This window comes from Polyergus mexicanus, unplaced genomic scaffold (assembly GCF_030449975.1).
Source record: "Polyergus mexicanus isolate NDT 795.1 unplaced genomic scaffold, iyPolMexi1.0 SCAF_18, whole genome shotgun sequence".
NCBI lineage: Eukaryota > Metazoa > Arthropoda > Insecta > Hymenoptera > Formicidae > Polyergus > Polyergus mexicanus.
The window spans coordinates 1,309,867-1,332,971 of NW_027223338.1; the positions used below are offsets into that span (position 1 = coordinate 1,309,867).

The 23,105-nt window shown below is 45.0% G+C and overlaps 1 protein-coding gene and 1 long non-coding RNA gene across 13 annotated transcripts in view; one reads left to right on the plus strand and one right to left on the minus strand.

The window, feature by feature from the left end:
* Positions 1-23,105, plus strand: part of LOC138941270 (uncharacterized) — a 244,728-nt gene that overhangs the window by 39,404 nt on the left and 182,219 nt on the right. The gene's annotated exons all lie outside the window — the stretch shown is intronic.
* Positions 1-23,105, minus strand: part of Dati (zinc finger protein datilografo) — an 87,902-nt gene that overhangs the window by 34,566 nt on the left and 30,231 nt on the right. For 7 of the 11 annotated variants that reach the window (XM_070310755.1, XM_070310752.1, XM_070310758.1 and 4 more), the window contains exons 3-4: positions 20,383-20,725; positions 484-677 (exon numbers count right to left, since the gene is read on the minus strand). In XM_070310755.1, the coding sequence (XP_070166856.1) occupies positions 484-677; positions 20,383-20,725 (537 nt within the window). The remainder of the gene's footprint in view (positions 1-483; positions 678-20,382; positions 20,726-23,105) is intronic. The other 4 variants (XM_070310756.1, XM_070310753.1, XM_070310749.1 and 1 more) reach the window with 2 other exon arrangements.

Sequence of the window (23,105 nt, forward strand, 5' to 3'; positions counted from 1 at the left end):
TAGAATTTTTATGGCGCGATAATTTAGGTTGATAAATCTGAATGTTTTTATTCTCAAGTTTGACGTTTGCCAGTTTTAAGCTCGACACGTCGGTTGCATCCCCGACAGCTACAATATTTTAACCTGCTCGAGACGCATCGATTATATAGGGAGCCCTCGAAACGGAACAAAGGAAACGGCGGATACACAAAGAGCGCTTAAACGGGAATCCATCTACAGAGAATATCGAGGCAAGCGTGAACCCACCACCACCATATGCGTGCGTACGAGTAACTGAACGTGTCGCGCGAGAAAGAGTTAATGCAAGATTGTCGGTCGTTAGAGGAGCGATTAGCGAAAGTATTTACGCGTGGTTGTCGAAAAAGATCGATACCGATCCATCTCTCCCTCCTCCCATTTATTTTCGACCCATTCGGTTAATACCGGCACCGCGTGAATTTTTAGCGAATTTTTGCGAATTTGGACGTCGGATTTGGTACATACATGACTGACCTTCGACGTGTGAGTACGGAGGCTGGACTCCGTGGCGAAGCCCTTGCCGCAGATGTTGCAGTGGAACGGCCGGTTCTTCGCCCGCTCCACCTGAGCGTCGTGATTCCTCAGGTGTTGCTGCAAATTCGACAGTTGGATGAAGGCCCGTCCGCAGTCCGGTAAATGGCACTTGTACGGTCGTTCACCTGCGATCAGATATCGTAAGGCGTATTAGAATTTCGTGCGGCTGTGCACGAGCGTACGTAAATTAATATTACAGTCGACGATGGTGCGCGTAACACGCTCGATCGGCAAATTCGTCGAAATCGGACATGGCCACGCGATTTTCCTAAAAATCATTCCGAAATTCGCAATTTTTTATTCTCCGTCGAAAGACGAAAATTAATATATATTTATATTTTTTTTTGTTTATTTTTAATTACCGTTAATAATATCGTCAAAGTTATCGGAGACTTGAAAAATACTTAACAAAGGAATAACTTTTTATATTTCGATGTATTATCCTTATGTGATAATCTTAGTACTTCTCTATTACTAGTAATAGTACATGCGTAAAATATTCATATTTCTAAGCCATTTGTACCGTTTACTGTGATTGACGTGTAAAAGTGGATATCATCTTCCTAACGTATCGTATATTCAATATCAACTTTGTCCTCGCGATTTGCGCGACCAAGATTGATGAAGAGATTGAAACGTCATTAACGACTCGTTTGTCAGCTCGCCAAGTATGTCTCTCTCATTCCCTCGGTTCGCTCTTGAAAGGTAAAAGCTATGTGAAAAAACGCGCTTATAAAAGGAAGTGAATTGGCTGGTCAGTGACTCTCGGCTTTTTTTCCTCGGGGCTTTTTTTTTTTTTTTTTTTTGCACGGGCATGCAACAGGTTTCTACATCTACATCGAAGAGTAGGAAGATAGGAAGAAAAAAAATCGCATTTTTTTTTTGCGTACCGCGGACAAGAAGAGACGCCAATGGCCTGGACGAAATGCGTAAATTCAAAGTGCAGCTAACGTGCGAGTATTTTCTACGTAAATTCGCAAAGTTGTTCGTTGTACGATCTTAAAAAAAATTTTTCTTGGTATCGAGATGTAAGAATATTCAAGCGCCTCTCCCGTCTCCACGTAATAATGATAGAGTAATGTAGCCTCCTCGATTGTTTAATCGCGTCGATCGATCGGCATTCGAGAGGCCAGACCTCAGCTGCTGCCGTTGCTCTCAGCTTGCGTTTTTTATTACGTTTTTTTTCTTTTTTTTTTCCTCTCCACGACTCGCCGTTCGTCTCGAGTGGACTCGATTCTAATTCCTACAAGCGATTGGCTCAATTTAACTTTTATTAATATCGACATTCTTCCCCAATCCTTTTTACCCCGGGCACTTGTTCCTTCTGCTCTCTCGCTCACTCCTATCTCTCAGTCGTTCCGCAGGATTCATCTTTTATTCAGTCGCGTGATTCATTGGAGAATTTCATCGTGTTCGATTTAATAAAAATAACTCGAGCGAGCAAAATTAGATTCTGCAATCTTTTATCGCGCGCTGACATTTAGAACTTCCGCGAGGAAAAGCAAAACGCGATCGAGATGTGCGAAATGCATTTTTTTTTTTTTTTTGCAACATGTATATTTCTTTTTACGAGGAGAGAAAAGCGATACGCAACGATAAAAGCTGTTGAATTTTTAAGTGATGCCGATATGGCGTCGTCGTGTATGTACGCGCGCATGGCAAGTCTGTTATTAGAAGAAGCGATTCCCCGGAGAAAATGATCGAGCTAATCGTTTCTATTTATTTCCCACGTGAAATAAGTGCGAAGGGAAAAGAGACGCCTTTGCGTTTGCAAACGTTTTCACATAAGATGAAATATACGTCAATTTATTTATCATCAAGAATCCACTTGCGCATCTATTTATGCGATAAATCCTATATTTTTTTTTTTGCAATACGTGATACAGATTAAACTGTGTAATAATTACTAATCACTCGCGAGAAACTAGCTAGAGGAAACGAAAGAGCATCCTTGTATATAAGATAATATTTCGTTGCGTGTAATCAAAACTTTCGTGCCAAATGTCAAAATTATTTTTCTCTTACTTGAACAAAAATTATTTAACTATGCTGTAGAAACGATCTGGGAGTTCAGGGATTCAAGAAGTAATAACGTTAGAAAAAAAAAAAAACACTATTGGTATTTTTATGAAGGGACGCACGAGAGACTCTTCCTTCCTTCGCCCGCGAGACCGTATGTTTTCTGTCGCGCTACAATTAAAAACGTATTAATATACCCGGTTATATACCAGCGGTGGTATCGGGGGGAGGTCTAGTGGTTTCTTATTGTCGGCGCTTATAATTGACGGTTGAAATATTTATTTGTAGAACGATGAGCTCGTCCACGTGTACGCTCGCACATATGTAATATTCACCTTTTTTGTATACGCTTGGCGCTACCGGAAACAGCGACGGTAGGAACAAACGTGGCGAGAGGGTTAACACACCTCTCTCTTTCTTAAAAGGGAAATAATGACATGGAATGAATATTGTAAACACCGGCCGGTTATCCGTTTCTACGTAAGCAGTCAATTTTCCAGCACTGTTATAGGACAAACGCCGCTCCGACACCAATGCATTCTCGCGCTATAATAATAATAATAAAAAAAAAAGGATATTGCGGCGGCAATATCCGTACAATGTTGGTATTTCAAGCGTGCAGTCGGCATTCATTTTTATTATCTTGTTATCGTTTAATTGACCGTGTTAAGATATTAATCTGTAAATGTATAATAATAATAAACGTCGTTTATATAATGTTATATAAACCTCGTAAATCGACATTTTGTCAAGATTCCACGCTGATCGATCATGATCCACACGTAACAAAACAATTTTGACCGCTATGATCGAGAAGATTTATTCGATCTAATTTTTATTAAATCGGGAGTATTCCATTTATTTATTTATTTTTTTTTTTTTTTGTATAATTAAATAATATTTCTTTTGTATAATATAATGACCTCCCATCTGTAATAATAATTCGCGTGGCCTCGCGCGGAGAGAGCTGCGAAGAGTTATGATTAAATTTAAAATCTCGCGTGCAAAACGAAAGGACAAGAGATGGAGCAACGAAGGGGAGAGGGTGGTGGGATCGCTCGAGGTTGCCTGGTCGAAGGGTCTAATCTCGACTCTTTGAATCCCTTTGTCGAATGCAAGAATTACGAATTTTAAAAGAACTTTTGACGAATCGGCGCACTTCACCGAGCGAGCATCCATCCAGCGAGTATTTTTCATTCTTCATTTTTAATTTGTTTTAAAAATTTTACAAGCATTTCGATATCTTTACACGAAACATAATGCAAAAGAGTGTTATTGAACGATAATTATGGATTATGTAAGAAGTTGTATAATTTTAATCTAATAACGCAGTTATATAGTTATAGAAAAAAATCACATTAATCAGGCATTTTTCTTTTAATATCTCGCGTTTCAATATTTCGAAATATCGTTCTGGCTGCATAACGTAGGTAAAATATAATATTTGCTGCCACATCGTATTTTTGTGCAAGCCATAAATTCTATCCGTCATTTCGGGGCCCGGACAATTTCAATTTTATTCCATTAAAAATCGTGATCATTGTTGTACGAATGAATTTATCGCGCCAGACATTCTACACGAATTTCAACATTTAATTTTGACGTACGGTTACTACCCTCGAGCTCTCTTTCTCTCTCTCTCTCTCTCTCTCTCTCTCTCTCTCTCTCTCTCTCTCTCTCTCTCTCTCTCTCTCTCTCTCTCTTTCTCTCTGCCCGTTTGGCCTGTCTGCCTCTCTCTCTGCCAACACCCTCTGACATCCTCCTCTCGTTCTCTGTTTTTCTCCCTTTCTCTCTCTCTCTCTCACATTGTCGTTCTTCCTCCAATGCGTTGCGGTGTTCGCGCAAATCATTTTCGGAATATCAAACACCTCTGACAGAACGTCCAATGATTTGCCACCCCGTTCGCCCTTTCGCCGCGCAGAGCGACCCTTTAACGCCGGCTACAGTCGCGAATCTTTTCGCGAGATCTCGCGTTCGCCAGCCGTCATCGCCGAACGGCCGCGGGATTTTCGACGATTTTTTTTCGGCGACGCCGATACATCTCGCCGCTCCACTCATCAAAATCACCGGGCTTGCGAAAGTATGTAGAAAACTCGGCAAAAACTCGCACGTGGTTGGACGTGTGAGCAGCACGAAACAAGCCCGTGGAACCGCCACCTCCCTCCTTTCCGCCTTTCCACCACCACGACTGGTCGGTCTGACCGGTGGTGTGTGTGCTGCTGGTCGGTCGCACCCGCACAACCGTACCGGGTAGATGTTATATACCGGATGGATGGCCACCCAACTCCCTCGCGCGCTCGACCACCCCCTCCGCAGCCCCCTCCAACCCCTTCGGCACGGCCCTGCCGCGCGCGCGGCCCACTACACGTCCACGGCAGAAAATTAATGTCCCCTGCAATCCATGTATAATGCATTCGCATTTCGTTCAACGAACAAATGAACGCACTGCTAGAAAATTTACGCCCCATCTCGCTCTCGGCCGAGCGTCTTTTCTCTCGTTCCGAGTTCTCGTGTCTCTACCTTTTTCCTTCCATCCATCCCTCTCTCTCTCTCTCTCTCGTGCCAATCTCTCTGTCAATCTATCTGTCTTTCTCTCTCTCTCTCTTTCTCTATATCCATCCCTTGCACAGGAATTCGCGAACGGAAACGCGCCGGCCCTGACCAACTCGCGGCCGCGCTCGATCGTTCCCTCTTCCGGCCGCGCGTTTCTCCATCTCCCTTTTCTCCCTTTTCCCCATCCCATGTTCGACCCTCTCCCTTCCTTTTCCCCTTGCTCCCGGCGTCATCGAAATTCCGGCTGGAAATCATTAAATTGCACGCACTCACACGCACGTGCATCGTTCGCACCGATGACCCTCTCCTCTCCTGGCGAGTCCCCCTCGACCCCCGGCTCTTTCGCTCTCGCGACCTTCTATGACACTCGTTCAGTAATCCACACGAGTGATACATACCTCGAATTTCGGCTTGTGAGGGACGCTGATAGTGGCGAATACATACTGTTTCCCCGGAAAAATTCACGATGACAGCGATGGCGCGCGAAAGGCGGTGAACGAATTTACGCAATTATCGAGAGCGACGCAATATTTCATGCCTCCTCCTATACTTTGGTATACACGAGACAAAACGATTAATTTGATGCTTTAGAAAGGCAGACAAATGGCATATTAGACGCTTCAAAGTTGCGAATTGAAATTCAATTGTAAATAAAGAAAAAAAGAGATAATGGTGGAGAGGATTAGAAACTAGCCTATATGGTACATGTAGCTGCAATATTATATGTATTATATTATTATCAAGACTCATGAATGAGCTTATTCCACTTATCAATGCATTTCAGCGGATTCTCGTTTGATCAGCGTATCTCTTTGAAAGTAGCACACTTTGCTCTAAGATAAAGATATGACTAACAATATTCTAGCTATATTAAACTTCTGTTACTTAACAGCAATATTCTCTTCTGTATATTTAAAATAAAAAAAGATACGGACGTATAATTAAAAATGTATTGAAAGTATATATTGTATAATGAAAAGGAACGAATCTGTTGCGTGAGAAAAAAATCAACAATAGTATTAACAATTTTTAGAATTTGTTTTATCATTTTATGGGGAAAAGATAAAATAAGAATTACCAACAATTCATTTGAGATTGGGAAGAAAGATGTAAGAGCGGTGAAATACTGAACAATAACGTTAAACGATTACGTGACGAGAGTCCTCTGAATTTTGCGCTTCGCGTCTTTCGACGGCACGTCGGCTGCGTTATTCACGCGGCGCTTAATACAGCGAGATGGTGCAAAGTGGCCGTTGAAAAATTTAAGTTTCTCATGTACGACACGGATCGCATTAACCTTGGTTCGACGGCAAAGTATTTTCGGAAAAGGCGATCTATAGCTCGGCTCGTTGCTAATTAAAGTACATTTATCCGCGCTGATTCTCTTGCTAAAGCGAGAGTCGAGAAGCGATTAAGTTTCAAATTTAGCCTAAAAGTACGACGGTAATGTGACACATTCTCCTTTAATTCTCTTACATGTCCGGGAATCGTTGATTCCTTCATCATTTAGTGGAGGAAGCGAATATAAAAAGATTTCCGTCGTGACAACAACGATCGTAGGATACCCTGGGGAAACTCTGCGATTCTATCCTGCGTGTATTATTAGAGTCGCGCACATATTAATAAATTCGCGATAGTAAACGTCATTCTCGCGCGCGGTCGCGCCGCAACAAAAATGAAGAATTAATTATTTAGACGGGTTACGGGCGCGCCGCGTTTATCGGTCTACATTAATTACGGTTTCGCTAGCCCGGCTAATGCAAGAGCCGAACAATTGAGTCGTTGTGTTTTGATAATTATTCCCGTGACAATCATTAATAATCAAGCGTACTATATAACCGCTAACTAATTAACTGCTATACCGAAACCATCTTCTATTTCTTCGTTCGACACCCTTGAACGAATTCTTTCATTTCGGAAAATTAGTCGCCAGCGACTAATTATTTAAAAAAAATATATATATAACGTCATGTTTTTTTTTGGTTCTTTTTTTTTTTTTTTTTTTTTTTTGCGAACGTGATGTATGTTTCTTGAGAAAGGACGCATATTATTATTATCAATTTACTTTATCAGATAAATGATTTCGAAATAAAGTGACTTGTAAATAAAACGGCTTACCAATACTGTTCTATAATATTATGGTCATTTATATTAAAGGCTCTAACTCTCTCTCTCTCTCTCTCTCTCTCTATGCGAAGCTTGGATGATTGAGATCGTGAAAATAAGAGACTTTTTTTAATGATTTTTCGAAAATTTGTCAAACTACCACAAGATAAAATCTTTCTTCTTAAAAGATGTGTCATTTTTCGAAGAATTTTCCGCAAGCATTTCAAGACTTTTATTAAAAAAATAGTATCATCTTATATTACATTCGAAATAAGAACATTTTCATGTAACAAAAAGAATGTAAAGTTTTATCCCATATCTTTAAATCATTGTATTATTTTTCAAAGTTAACAGCCCGTTTTCAAAGTTATGAAAACGGGCTGTTAATTTTGCAGAGGTGTTAGAATACGCGGTCAAACGATATTTCGCGAAAGCTACCATGGAGGAGAGGTGTGTCCATTTTGCGTACGCGGTGATTAACATCGCTAAAGTTATCGGCTACGGTGTTGTCACGCACAGCACGTCGGAAAGATGAAATTATTTTCCGCGAAAATAATTATCGGCGGATTCCATGAGATTTATCGAAAGAAGAGCGCGGAGCATTACGCGTGGACGCGCCTGGAAATTTATCGGAATCGGAATTACCATGAAACTGGCGTTAGCGCCAGGATTCGGCTGGGTATAGCGTTATATTGCGCTAAGAGAACACGTTACCAGGCACATAGAATTCGAACGAGAGGGAAAGAGGTAGATAGATAGAGAGAGAGAGAGAGAATGCATCCCTTTCCCGAGCGATGCAGCGGAGCGTTTCACGCATGCATGGAAATCATTAAAATAAAATGGCCGATAACAAATGACTGTTGCAAAGAGGGGATCCCTCCCGGTTAGCGGCCATCTTGGTTCACGTGACCGTCATCCGGGCAACCACGGGCACGCCACGCCCATTTAATGATTTCTACCCCCTGGGGCGAATGTGCTGTACGTACGTACGTACGTGCGAAATTTCTCTCGTGTGTATGTCGTTGTGCAAGGATGTGTCGATGTGTGAGTATATATCCCCCGCATTCAGCGGGGTACAGTCATCATCGGTAGTCGAAGCGAAATCATCCCTGGTACAGCCTCTTCTAAACTCGCCGTCAACGATCGTTCTCCAAAGTGCATTTAGGGGTTGAAACCCTCCGATTTTCTGTTATTCGTCGAAGACAGCGTTGCCTTCGCGGCATTCGCGACACGATGAATTATACACTCGAGAAAATATACAATGATCTAGCTCGACTCGTTCCCAGCCAGTTCGATCGGCTTAGTTTTGCGTTGCAAGTATCGCGCCAACTATCGTATCGAAAGCGCGAAACGAATCTACAGGCGTCGAAACCTGTATGATTTCGATCGATTGAATTTTCGATATAGAATATAGACGTACGACGATTCATGTAAGATACATCTTGCCGTATGTATGCGCGTGTAGTGTGTCTAAAATTGGGCTCGACAAAATTATAACAGATTTCGATTTCTAGTTTCTATCTTGCCGCGAATATAAGCGAATATAAGCGATCGTTTTCGCGTGTCTACCGTCGACGCTCGAAATAAACCAAGTCCGAAATATAGGCAAAATATTTATACCGAGATTCAATCCCGGATCTAGACAACGCACGGGGTAACGATGCACTTGGGATGCCGTTGCATTTTGCAACTCGCCGCCGCCGACGTCGCGCGGCCTCCGCGCCCGGAAAGTTCAAGGTTCGCGTACACGCGAACACGGACGTCGACCGAATTGAAGCGAATTTTCCAGTCGATAGCGAGCGAGTAAGCGAACGAACAGGCAGGCTCGCGAGGATCTAGTCTCGGCCCGTTGGCGGCGGCGAGATACTTACGTTCGACGATGCGGGCAAACGTGTTCGGGAATCGCGGACCGGGAACGGTAAGGGGCGGTAATATAGTTGATCGATAATCTCGTAACTTGGTTAGGCACGCGTTTATTTCGCCGAATGCGAGCTATTCGCTCGTCGTCAACCGAACGTCAGTCGGCGTGAGTTAAGTCGGCGGCCATGAAAGTTTTACGAAGCGAAGATTACTGCCGACTCCACTTTGTCCCGCGTGTCGTTATTACGCCTCCGCTGTTACATTTCCGTGCTTCGTGACACGCGTTGCGTTCTCTCTTATTCGGCTAAACAAGCTTTTTCGTAGTGCTCGTCGAACGTCGACAACGCGATCAATTATCGTTCAACGTCGATAACGCTTTATAAAAAGAGGGGAGTTGAATGAAAATATATATCTATGGTATAAAGAATAATTTGAAAGAGCCAATATCTATGTGTGTATTATATATTTCGATTGGGACACGTTTGCGATATTAAAAAATAAAAAGTGTTTGTATAAAAAACACAAGTAACTTAAAAATATTAGTATTAAATTCATTAGGAGCATCGACAAGCTTTTATCGCGAAAATTCAAATAATTCGACAAATTTAGCTTACTTGGACATTTTTATCGCGAAGAAGCAGAGATTTGAGAATTCGCGGGAAAGGTCATTCAACGCTCGAAGAGGTTCCGCGGTTTTTCCTACGATGATGATGATGATGATGATGATGCCAACGAACTTTCTGTTGTTGCCGGTTGGTCGGGTCGTGCGCGGGTGGAACATTATTCGGGCATATGGTACAGTCCCTTCTCTCACTCTATCTTTCCCCTGTTCCGTCTCTCTCCCTCCCGTTCGCTCTCGCCCTCTTACCCTCTCGAAGCCGCTTCACCTGCCTTGCCCGAAACTCTTTACCTTTTACTTTATTATTATTTTTTTTTTTTACCAATGCTTTCGCTTTTTTTTTCGGACCGTCCATGGGGAACATCGGGGTCGCCGACCCCGGTTGAGGCTCATAAAACCCTTCCCGATCGTTTTGGCTTATTTCCACGCATCGAGGCCGATGAACCCTTTTTTTCTGCGATCAATTTCGATCCTGTAAATCGTTCGGCCCGCGCGTGAAATATTCAGGATCACGATAGATTAGGCGAAACATTCTCACCTCGATATCATTCGCGAATACGCTGTCAATTTAGCGCGAGGTCATGGACGTTCTATTATTGTACTCCCCGGTGTCAATAGTCCTCGAGAGTTCGGGAGATCAAACGTTTAACGAAAGTTCGATATCGAATCCGGCAGAGAAATTCGCGGAGATTAAGGTCGGAGTTAGAAATCGCCAGGTGGGAACGCGAATTTACACGTAGGCCACGCACTTCCGTAGAGAAAAAAAAAAAAAAACTCCTCGAGCAGAATACTCGGCCGACAAGTTCTCCGCTTCGTCGGCTGTCGCCGCGCGCGCGCGCGACAAGCTCTAATTTCGAGCCGGTCCGTAATTTTTCCCGCGGACTCTGAGCCGAGCATAATTTATTCCCGATGCCTGATGAGACCCATTGTCGCCGAGACGGCGCTCTCGGCAGCGAAGGGGGCAGCGAAAACGAGTCGAGTCGGGAAGAGGGGAGGGAGGGGGGAGGGAGGGCCCATGGAAACGAGGGGTTGAAGTGATTCTTCGTCACCGTGCTTCTAGTCGAGGAGAGAGAGAGAGAGAGAGAGAGAGAGAGAGAAAAAAAAGGAGGACGAATTATATAAGACACCGGAAGAGGAGTACACGCGGCGCCTACTTCCACCATCCATCCGCATCCGTTCGAGAGTGGTAACGATCATCGTTTCTGGATGCGGGACAAGATCGTCGCCCCTTTTCCTCTAACGACGATCTTTCGTCGCTTAACAGGCATTTCGTCGAGACCTTTTTTTTGTCGCTCACGTTTTCCCCGCATTTCTCTCTCTCTCTCTCTCTCTCTCTTTGTCGTCGTACGACGATGGCGAACCTCGGATCATTAGGCAGAACGGGGTAGAAAGGGGTAAAAATTAATGTCTCGGAACGAACGTTCGGCCTGTCGAGTGGCCGGAGCTAAGTCCCGATGACCACCCTCGTGTCTTTACGATTTTTCATCGCGAGCCATTTGTTCGTAAGATCCCTTCAACTTTCGCCAGTTGAACAACCTTTGATTTCTCGATAACGTTGAATCGTACAACTGAATTAACAACGTACCCCGCTGCAAACGGCTTCGATTATAGATAAGATTTCATCTTATCATCTAAGGGAAAAATTTGCCAAAGTAAGATCGGCTTGTTTTTCAATCGCAAACCTATCTCTATCTACTTGTGCGAGTAAGAAAGAAACAGTATTAAAAATTATAATGCGTTTCCTGAAATAATCGTTCGCGAGAGAGCGAGCTTAAGCTCGCGCATCGTCGAAATGTCCACGCGCCTTTAAGCCTATCGCGCACGTCGACAGTACGCGTACCTTAGCACATAGATAATACACGTTCACGTGTATGTAACACCGTATCTCTCGTGCACTCGCAAAGCTGAGTAGTCCCGAAGTTTCCAACGTAAGACGGCCCCGTTCGCGTATACCGTATGGCGCGTCCCCGCGCGTTACCTCCCACACATGCCGTGTAGAAAGTTTACTAGATGGAAATCTACATCTTATTTTATAGCCGGCCGTGCTCAATATTCTTGACCCCGATGGCCCCGAGCGCTCGATATAAATGGTCCGCGTAAATCTTTCCAATACGAGGCTCTCTCGATATCGCCGAGCGCGGGGCAAAAAAAAAAGAAAAAGAAAAAGACAGACACGCTTCTCTCTCTTCTCTTCGCAAAGATGGAAAATATTATTGACACTATTATAGACCGAGAAAGAAACTTTGATACTGGAGCATAATTTTGTTTACGAGAATAATGTTCTTTGTGTTCAATTGAAATAATAATATACTCCTCGATTGAGAAATTCTCGATACTTGACAAATTCACGAATTTTATAGAGATTAATTTATTTGAAATTTCTTTAGATATTGCGATTGATAAATTAGTCATTCGTAAAGACTAAATTTATGCCATATCGTAATCTCACAGACGCGATGATTAATATTACCAAGTCATTAATAATATCAATAAGATATAGCATTAATGTTACAATTATATACAGACTCGTGTGGTATCGCGTCTCGCAATCGCAATGTCAGCGAAATAATCGCGCCGTTGCATTTACTTGTTCCGTTTAAACATGCATAGATTTTTATTCCGTATAGAGAGCGTGGTACCGAGGTTCTCATTCTCTACATCTCGTTCTCTTTATTGGATTATTGAACAGCCGGGTGATGCGATAGCGCGAGACGCGTCATCGATAAACGGAGTAATTGCAGATGCAAAATAAATACTTGAACGGCGAGGATTACCTATCTCTCGTGCGCGCCGATAACAAACTATCGATAACACGGATGTGAAAAGGAGGGGGGGGGGGGGGGGGAAATAAAAAATAAAAAAAAATAAAATTGAAAAGGGAAGAAAACGCATCAGCCCCGTTCCGCCAACGTCGGCGGCATTTGTCGGCGCGAAATTATTACATCGCAGAGATGCTGAGAGGGGGGGAGCATTAAGTTGTCCTTAACCTACTGACACCGGTTCTCCGCGCGACGCGACTAAAACGCTCACGATCACGCGAACAATCGTATCCGATTTTGCGCAAAGGATCCTAAATTTTTGTGTCATATTAGAAAGCTAATCTACATTTCTTTAGGCGCGCAACCCGTTCACCGACGAGTATTGTAATTATACACTCGGCCTATCACCGGGATTGCGAAACGGGAAGGGTTCGCGATCGCGAGTACTCGTTTGAAAATTCGGCTCTCCGCTCGAAATCCCTTTGTCCTCCCCTCCCCCTCCCCCTCCCCCTCCCTCCCCGCACGGTACAGCCATATGGCGGAAGGATTTTTTTAAGCTTCGAGCAAAATAAAGCGAAGGTTTCGTTATTCACGCGACACGGCAGCATCGGCCATTCATTAGTAAAAGCACGACGCGGGAAATTGAATCATAAATAAATAAACGGCGATGCATTATTTCGATATAATACAATATTTGCGCGGGTATACCTTTCGAGAAACGTTTCATGAGAAAATGCTTCCATCCGCCGAGAACGAGAGAGAAATTTTTTTCCTCGCGGAATAATTAATTTACGCCAGAAATGAAGCCGGGGGCGCGGGGATATTTTTATTTGCGCTTCGAATATTCCTTATGTTTCGTCAACGTGGACAGGAATTTTCGTTCTCGCCGGGGGAATCCTTGAAGGAGAGCCGCCGGCCTCCTTTCGCGAAAGGGTTACGCGTAAGTAAGTCAGTGAAGCGAGGGTGAACTTTCGGCCGAATTTTAAAGATCGAAACGTCCGTGTCTCTTTAAGCGTCTCTCGCGAAAATCGCGAATCTCGTCGTTTCCGGAGTCGTCCCGATTCACTCCCGACAATCTCATTCTTAATTGCTGCTTCCAAAGCTGCGAACGTTTATTCGCAAAATTGCGATCGATTATAGGAGGAAGGGACGGGGTGAGGGGTGGGGGTGGGGGGGAAGGTGGAGAGGCATCGTCTTTTACGTCCGCGCTAAATAATAACGGCGAATTCACGAGAGCGTGAAAACTAACGCGACCTTGCTTTTTATACTTCGACGAATACTTATTACTTCATATTGCTGCATCTCGGACTATTCTATATCAGCTACGAGCGATAAGATAGCCGCGAAAAAAAAAAATCGCTCTCATGGCAACAATCTCAGGACGCGCTGCGGATTTGCGTGCTGCGGGAAAAAGTGAATGCGACTTGAAGAAAAATCTATCTATAGCGATGAGAAATAAAATATGGTTTGTCCCGCGAGTTTTGTCGCATATCAAAAGCGCGCTTTACGATGCTTTGGACTTAATTAATTTTGATTAAATTAAAACTGATACGTACACTTTTTTTTTTTTCCTAGTGACGCTAAAATATCAAGTATTCGAAATGTTGAAGCGACAGATATAATCCGATTACGTAATAAAATTGGCTCGTACGTTAAACGCGGACTATTGGAGAGGAACGTTGTAAATTCTATTTAAAAGTATCTCTCTCTCTCTCTCACTTCCTTTCTTCATAACTGAACTACGGAGAACTCTCGAGTCACGTGATTTGTCCGGCGAGTGCTAGGCGAGCTACGCGCGCGGTTTGCCTAGCCATTAAATTTTAATTAACCGCGGGTGGGAAAAAACGAGGTAAGTGCACTATACCTCACAATATGCATATACTATAGCCCACGTTTTGCCATCCCGCGTAATTAGTTTCATCGACCACTAACGCCGTACAAGGTGTTGAACAAAAAGGTAGGAGACTCCGTCGAGCTCCGTGAAAAAGGACTTAACCGTTGTTCCTCGTCCGACGAGCAATTCGAAATCGTGGCACTTACATTCCGCAATTCGTTTCTACTTATAATTAATAACGCCGAGAAAAATGAAGAAATGGTGAAGAAGCGACGTAGAGAAGTTTCGATTTCGCTAAGATTAGAATTTAGATTCTCCAAGATTAAATGATCACGTAGCGTGTCCCTTTTTCTCAATTCATTTGTTTCTCGACGAATTTTCTATCGTCACAATGCTGCGCGAAAAGAAAAAGATGTCAGTTCACCGGCTATTAGTTCGCCATTCGGATCTGTCAACAGCTGCGCCGTGCAAACATTGCACCGAGATTCCTTATCTCGTATCACAAACAGTCGCGCTGTGACAATCAGCGCGCTTTCTGGCTCTCAAGCCGAGTTTACTTAGAAAAATTGCCAAGGCGATTCGCGATCGTACCTATATAATTCTCCTTTCGTCACGACGTCGATATTTAATCGCGGAAGCGATCGCAACAGCGGGCAGACGCATAAAAAAATCATTGGTTTCGATACGTCCATCGGTCGGAATGAAAGAAAGAAAGCGTAGGCGAGATATTGCTACGTATCGTCGGACCTTGTCGTCCTCCCTCTCCTCGTACTCCCCGCACGGTAGAGGCTCCATTCAAATTGACCCTAACGTAAAAAATGCGGAACAAGGGTTGGTAGAAGATTAGAATAGCCCGATGCGTCGATAGAGGCTATGCATATGCGCCGTGACTATACGTTCATTTCTTTTTTTTTTTTTTCCAGCCACGGACCATACGGCGTTCCTCCCGGATTAATCACATTTTTCTTTTCTTCCCTCGCACTTCCCCGTATCTTTTCTCACGGAACACACCGGTACTTTAACGGCTGCGAACGAAACACATTCGACGAAAGAACGGAACGACTTTTGCTAGTGAAATAAAATAGTATATATGGTATACGTATAAAGCGCATCTCTCACGTTATTTATTTGAAGAATATTTGTTTGAATTATTCAATATTATATTATATTATATTTTGTGTAATAATTATATCTTTTGTAAACGGTATATATTAGTTATATGTCAGAGCACATGGGAGAGAGAGTCAAACTTACTTACGTAAAGCTAGTTTACGTAAGAAGAAAGATCGCAAAGTTGCAGCGAGCTCCGGCGTCTATCGATAAGACGATATCGCGTCTTTTTAAATTGCCGCGACGAAACTGGAGAATCGAGTGTGTTAATTACTAAACATCGGGCCGGTTACGTCGCTCGCAAAATTACACGAATGCGTGAATTCTACGGCGTACGAGCAATTTACGAGTACGCCGCGTTGCACGCGGGCTCGTGTATTAGAACTAACGTTCGCTCTCCGTTAAAACATTCATAGCGAGGCTATAGGTCGGTTGGCTGATTAGCCCGCGCTTTATATTTAATGAAGGAAAATTAATCGACTTCCGGATTTAGAATATGCTCGAAATACGAAGATTTTGCGCCATCCGCGGCATTTACGCGGAATCTACCGAATTCGCGTTAAATTGGCCGGCGCGAATAAGAAAGAAAATTATCTCACTCGAACGCGGAACGAGTACGTTTCGTGAGACTTTTCGCGTTTACCACCTTCGTCGCGTCGTCACTTTTTATATTTCTCGTGCTCAAAGCGTCGCTTTACGCTGTTGTTTAATCTTTCATTCCGCGCCATTTGTCATAAAGGGACCACCGTCGCTCCCCCTCTTCGGCCACCTCGCCTCGCTTTCTCATCGCTTTGATTTTTCTCGAGACGTCACCGTCGAGACCGTCATTCCGCCGCATGAATTCTTAACCGGGCGAAATTAGCGAATTAAAAGTGCGAGAGGGACGGAAAAAGGCGCGGACCCGGAACAGACCGCTGGCGAAACGTCGCCGAAGAGAGGAAGCGAGGGGGCGGAAACGAGAGAGCGACGGACGAGAAAGGAGGATTTTTGAGGGAGGAGGTGGTAGGGAAAGGATCTGAATTCAGGAGCGTTCGTCCTTTTGCCCGTTTTACGGCGGCACCGCCGCCACCACCACCACCGCCACCACCACCACCACCATCTCGTAAATACGGATATGCAGGCGTCGTTTCCAAACTGTTTCGCGCGCAGAAGCGGGGCGGAGGAATACGACGGAGGTCGAGGCGGAAGACTTAATTTTTATTCATGCGCCGACGAAACGGCAATTTTTCGCAGTATTAAGTGGGCTTTAAAATTGTCCGGTCAATTTCGCCGGTAGAACGTGCTCCTTTTTTCAAGCATCCCGCTATCATCGGCCCCCATGCCTTTACCCCACGACGGGGTAAAATCATCTTTTTAACCGCACACTCGGTGGTCTTTGCGGAAAAGACGGAAAAATCGCGCACTCCGTTCTCTCTCCGCGAATATCTTTCACGAATTACGTCCGATCGATTTCGCAACTGTTGCGAAATTCGCTCCGGGGCGAGAATACCGATGTGTTATCGATAACGCGGCCATTACGCATCAGCGTCTTTCGTAACGCGAATTACGCTCATAGATGGATCATTAGGTCATAGATGTTACCGGATGGGCACCCAGATTATGGGCTATCGCGAGCGTTTAACAATCCTTTACCATTGTCCTTTGAGATCGTCCCGCGCCGTTTTAGCCGCTTTTCGATTTTCGCAGCCGATATACACGTGCCCGGTTAGCGGCTCCGGGAAAACCGATTAATCCCTGGCGCGCAGGGCGGCCGATCATTAGATTTTGGCCGGGAAATTGAGTTTTGCCCGTTGCCGAAGGGATAATCTTTGGTAGTCTCTGATCTGCCTATGCGCACCGACTCTATCTCCTTCTCTCTTTCTCTCTCTCTCTCTCTCTCTCTATCTCTATCCCTCTGCATCCCAATCGTCGCACACGTTTACAGACACGTATAGGTACATGCGTGCATGTGCGGCGTTTACGTACGCGAACAATGCATACATAAACGAGCGCGTGTTGACGCGCTCGCGCGGTCGTGCGCGTTTGCGACGGTGGCGGCGCGTAACTTCGGCTCCATTATTGAGCGATCGGACGATCGAAAAATTCCCGCGCTTTTTCATGTTCGACCATCCCGGTGGGGCGAGCGGATCCCTCATTGGCCCGGACCGTTTGGTCATCCCTACGCGAGAGGGAGTGTGGACGGACCTTGCTCTTTCTCTCTCTCTCTCTCTCTCTCTCTCTCTCCCTCTCGCGCACGCTCTCGGTTCGTCTCTCCCTTGCCCTCTATATACTCTCGCCAGGTATTTGTCTACGCTACAGATATTGACCAGCAGCTATCGATATCGTGGACACTCGTCGATATTATATTCTCCCCCTCCCTCCTTCTCCCGACCCCGTTCTTTCGCCTCGCGCCCTTCCATCCCCCTCCCCGCACGCGTTTTATCGGCCGTTGCGTTCTCGCAAATTTCGGTTAATGAATTATATGTATAATATATAGACGCACGCGTGCACGTATATGCACGCGAACGAGATGTAACTCGTGTGCAGCATATTTGCGGAACGATGATGGAACGAGGGGGACTGGGCGGAGGGGGAGTGGGCGCGTCGGCACGCCGGCGAATTCCCGCCGATTTTTGAATACCAGCGACCAATCGCTGTGTGTGCCCCGTCGCGTCAGAATTTCATCGAAATGAGAAATCAATACGCGGTGCAAACGCTATAACGGGATGCGCTCTGTTGCAAAAATGCGCGCCGAGTTTGCGAGTATGCGCCGCTTTGCATTCGCGTTACTCGGCCATATTAATTAAGCGCGTGCCAAACGTCATTGTTTCCCCAATTTTTTTTCTATTTTCAAATACACAATCTTTGCATCGCGCATGAGTGTGTGTGGTAAATAAAATAAAAAAAAAATAAAAATAAATAAATTAAAAAAAACTAGATAAAATCGATTTTGCAGCGATGCGACACTTTATCCAATGAAAGGACGATATAACGATTAAAAAAATCCATGCTCTTTTGAATATTTGTGGATCTTCTTCGTACGTTGTTAGAATTTTATATACTTATCGTGAAACATCATTAATTATAATGTAATAGATAAAATAACGTAGCGATAAACGCGATGGAATCGCGATTAATCGATTAAATTGTCATAGAGCTTGTTTGTTCGTTTGGAGAGAGGCAAAATTTATAATTCACAAGGAGCCAACAAGTTTGTCGAGTTGGCGTGTTGCGCGGATATAAATTTTTGCATCGTTCAATCGTCTTCCTTACGCCTTTGAAAATAGAAATATTCCGATTGGTGGCAAAATGCGAAACTCGAGCGTTCGTAGCTCTCGTCGACGAGATACCGTTGCGGGTTTCGCACCCTCTCTTTCGATGCAACCCAAGTCGGGGGCTGTGCATACGGGTGCATTTAAAATATTTTATCGGTACACAAGTGTGGAAATGCAAAGCGACCCTCTAGGTACGCGCGTGCATACACGCCCAGCTTGAGCACCACCCTGCGGAGGAGGACGATGACGAGGGGTGGGATATGTCGGGAAGGGCGGTTATTAATGTAAGGGGTGGCTGAGCGGTAGTTATTTGGCCGTGGGTGGTCGCAACATGGAGCGAGAAAGAGAGACATAGAACGAAAAGACGGGAGGTCGAGAGATGGGCCGGCTAAAATCAATGCGAGTCCTTCTCTCGCCGCTAATTTACGGTTAAGAAAAGTCAGGCAGGCCGAAGCGCGGCGCGGTGTAGAAATAAAAAGATGATCTCCGCGAATGCGGAGAATGCAGGTTACGCTGGATATTCTTGTCAAAAGCCACGACACTCCGATGGAGCGTGCGGTGTCGAGGCTCGAGCCGCGTTGAAACACGCGTCGCGATTATACGCGCGAGTTTGTGTCGCGCGATGCTTGTAGCTCGTTTGCTAGGAAAGTTTGAGAAAACGACTCGACTCGATACGTTTCATGTCGAAACCGTTAGGGATTCGTTTACTTTGTCGACGAGCTTTTCCTCGGATCGATTGTTACTTAGGGTCTCGTAATCTCTCTTTCGCTCCGCACCGACTCGGACGATTCGATTAAATAGCTCGAATACCCGATGCCAAGTATTCATCTCTCTCTCTCTCTCTCTCTCTCTCTCTCTCTCTCTTTTTTTTCCTTTTTTTCACTGCCTCGGCAAAGCAAATCTTCGTTAAGGTCAACGAGATTTTTCCAAGGGTCTAGTAGCCGTGCACGGCGCGCGCTGACCGTTCGCTCGCGAGGCTAATACCTTCCGAGTGACTACGCTCATCCCTTAATGAAATTCTTTCTAACGGGACGCGACCCATTGGCTCGCCTTTGCAGCCAGATCGGGTTTTCTCATTATTGCGAATCCTTGGTGCGCGGCCCGATCGATGTTATTTTAGTCCGCCTTCTACGCGGCTGCAGAGATGCATCGTTATCTATTATATTATCGGAGAGCCACGCGGGGCGCGAAAGAGCAGAGCGATTGGATGCGCACGCTTTCGTTCACTCGTTCGTTCGTTCGTTCGTTGGTTCGTTTCGCCGAATCTACTCTATACGTAGAAATATTTTACTCGCACGCGTGTTGCATGCACAAAGCAATTTCGCACCGTTGCGCATTCAAGTTAGTCACAATCGGGACGCATGATTGCCCGTACAGACAATAACTGCATATTAATTTATTGATTATTGGCTATAGCCTGGCCGATATAGTATTCATAGAATTTACTATAAGCAATACATATTCGCGCACTAATTTATCGACCAATAACTCGGCGCGATTCTATAACGGCGACGACGAGCCTTGGGCGCCGGTATGCGCGCGGGTGTGTAGGCGGGGTACCAAGAGGGTTTAACGCGTATTATTCCGCATTAATTTATGGTCGGTGTGCCGATCGATTACGCACGACGGCCGATTTTAATCGAAGCGGGGGTGAGATCATCGTAATCGAGAAGAGGGGAAAAAAAAAGAAAAGAAAACGACAACAGTCACACTCACCCGTATGCAGTCGTGTGTGCTGCTGCACGTGGCTGAGCTGCTTGAACCTTCGGTCGCAGTAGCTGCACTTGTAAGGCTTCTCGCCGGTGTGGACCCTGATGTGCTGCACGAGCTGATGATTGCTGGAGAACGACTTGAGGCACTGCTGGCACTGATGCGGCTTAACCTCGTTGCCACCGATCATGCCGCCGGGTCCGACGCCGACGCCGACGCCGACACCGACGCCGAGGCCGGCCAGACCTCCGGCGATACCGCCACCGGGCCTCGCCGTCAGCGCACCCGCGCCCAGCTCCCTCGCGTGCATCTGCATCGCGTTCTTGTGCATGAAGATCTGCGAGAAGAACTGCCGGGGTTAGTTGGTACGCTGCACTTTTCGCCGAGCAACGGGGGAATGGCGGATCGACCCTGACCGTCCTCGTAATTCGCTAGTCGATCCGCCATCGTTCATCTCCAACTGCCGAAACCGAACAAGACCGTCCGATCTCGTCCCTTTTCATACAAATCATCCAACACGCGCGACAGTATCGCTCCGAATAATACTTGTCGTTCGATAGAGTAAACAAAGCCGAAGTAAACGAGACGAGAATTCGACGGAATATTTACCGTGGAACTGCTTTTTATCCTTATACGTAACATCGTTTAGATAAAGACTATACGATTGTATATTTTATTAGAATTTGTAAATAAAAATATTTTCTCATCATCTTTAATACCGAATAAAAGACGTTGTCGTTCCAAGGTATTATATTCCTTCTCACGGTTTCGGCATGGATATTTCAAAACGCGCGCAGTTCGATCGATCCTCGTATCGCCCTAGTTTTTATATAAATATATTAAGAAATAGAGTAACACATTGCGTGCGCGTTATATAAAGAATCGAGAGAGCGTGCGAAATAATAATGCGGCGTTGTATCGTGTGAATTACGAATCGTATCGATAGCTAAACTCGACGATTCCAAATTACCAAGGTCGTGGTATTGCAAGGCCAAGTATCTACGTTTATGATCGCGAGATAAAGGATTCGGTGCAACTTGCTACCTAACGATACTACGATTTTCAATTCAGTCGCGTCCAAAATCAATGGCGGAACTCGACAAAATTTCTACATTAGGTCAGGTCCATTAAGGTCCGGTAAGGCAACTGCCGTGCGAGTATCTATCGCGAGTATATATAATGTCTTTTATACGTAAACACAATGTTTTGAAAAAATTCAATACGATACACATACACAGTGGCAAGTACGTGTGTTTTTACATCTCGTCGCGTATTATTATATACGTTCCGATGTTTCTCAAACTTATGTCACGATGTATTTAGTGGGCTTACGGTTTATCGATCTTGTTTCCATTGATTTCGATCGATTGAAAAATTGCGTTCGCCCGAAGTAGAAAAATCGCTACCCCGCTCCTTCCTCAGCGCCGTAAGGAAGAATCGAAACTGATAGAACGGCGGACCGGGCCCCGCATAGCCGATGGAGGAACCTTCAATTTTGGCTTCTCCTCGTTCTCTCGAGGAACAGGTGTTACGCCACTACAGTGAGCGGGTAGGTGAGCGTGTTGCGGGTGTGGGTGTGGGTGAACGAACGAAAGGGTTAACATTAAGGCTGTACAGTCCGTGGCAAGAGTCGGATCGAGCGAGGGAGAAGGATTGAAAGTTGGCGGGGAATTAAAGAGGCGGGCGGGATGGGGGAGGGGGAAAGGGCGCGAATAGGACGGACTCGCGAAGACGGCGAAGGATTTTATTAAAATATGTTAAAACTGTAATTAAAATCGAAAAATCTCGTGAGAAGTTTTAAGAATCTTAGGTCACCCCTTTCGCGACGAGGAGCACCGGGTTGCGAGGAGGAGGAGGAGGAGCGCGAGCGAGGAGAAGATGGTTGGACGAGAGACAGAGAGAATTGAAATTGTCACCGGGGGTTCTCAAGTTTCCGTGAGTTCGACCCTTTCCACCGGTTCGTTCGTTCGTTCGTTCGTTCGTTCGACGTGACTGCGGGATACTTGACGGGCGACGACGATCCCGGGCGCTCTCGCTTGGGCATCCCTGGGACTCTCCTTAAGCCCCGTGAGAGAAGGAGAGGCTGCCCGGCACGATTTTATTCCGCGTCTTTTTCCTCGCCTTTTTCTACCTCCGTCCGGATACGGTCGACCGGCTGTTGTTCGTCGCCGATTTGAATAAAATTGCTCCTGTTTTGCGGTACTCGAGGGGGAAAGGTTACGGCGATGCTTCGTTTAATCGATGTGTGTACGATCCAGGCGAGTACGTCGATACCCGAGTTTTATTCGCATAGCTTTGTAGATAATGCAAAGAATTATTGATGCCTGCAGCATCGCATATATGGTAAATGATAAATGATACACACATATTGAATATAATTCTTTTAAAATGCAACTAAAAAGAGAACGAATATAATCGAGTGTATTTTTGTATCGTGTTATATATCGTATATATATATATATTTTGTAATTATATCAATGTGTCTTTACTTTGTGCGATATCTTAAAGATATGTCTATGTAATTGTTTGCCAACACAGATTTTCTCTTTCCGTATCCTTTGCCCCTCGCGAATGGACTTTGACGATGATTAACCGAGAGTCGGAAGTGACGGAAAGGGTTCGTGAAAAACTGTTTGACGCCCGCCGAGGCCAAGTCGCGTCGCGAATTTTTAACGACTGTCTCGAGAGGCCCATCGAGATTTCTTTAAACCGTGGAGGAAAAAAAGACG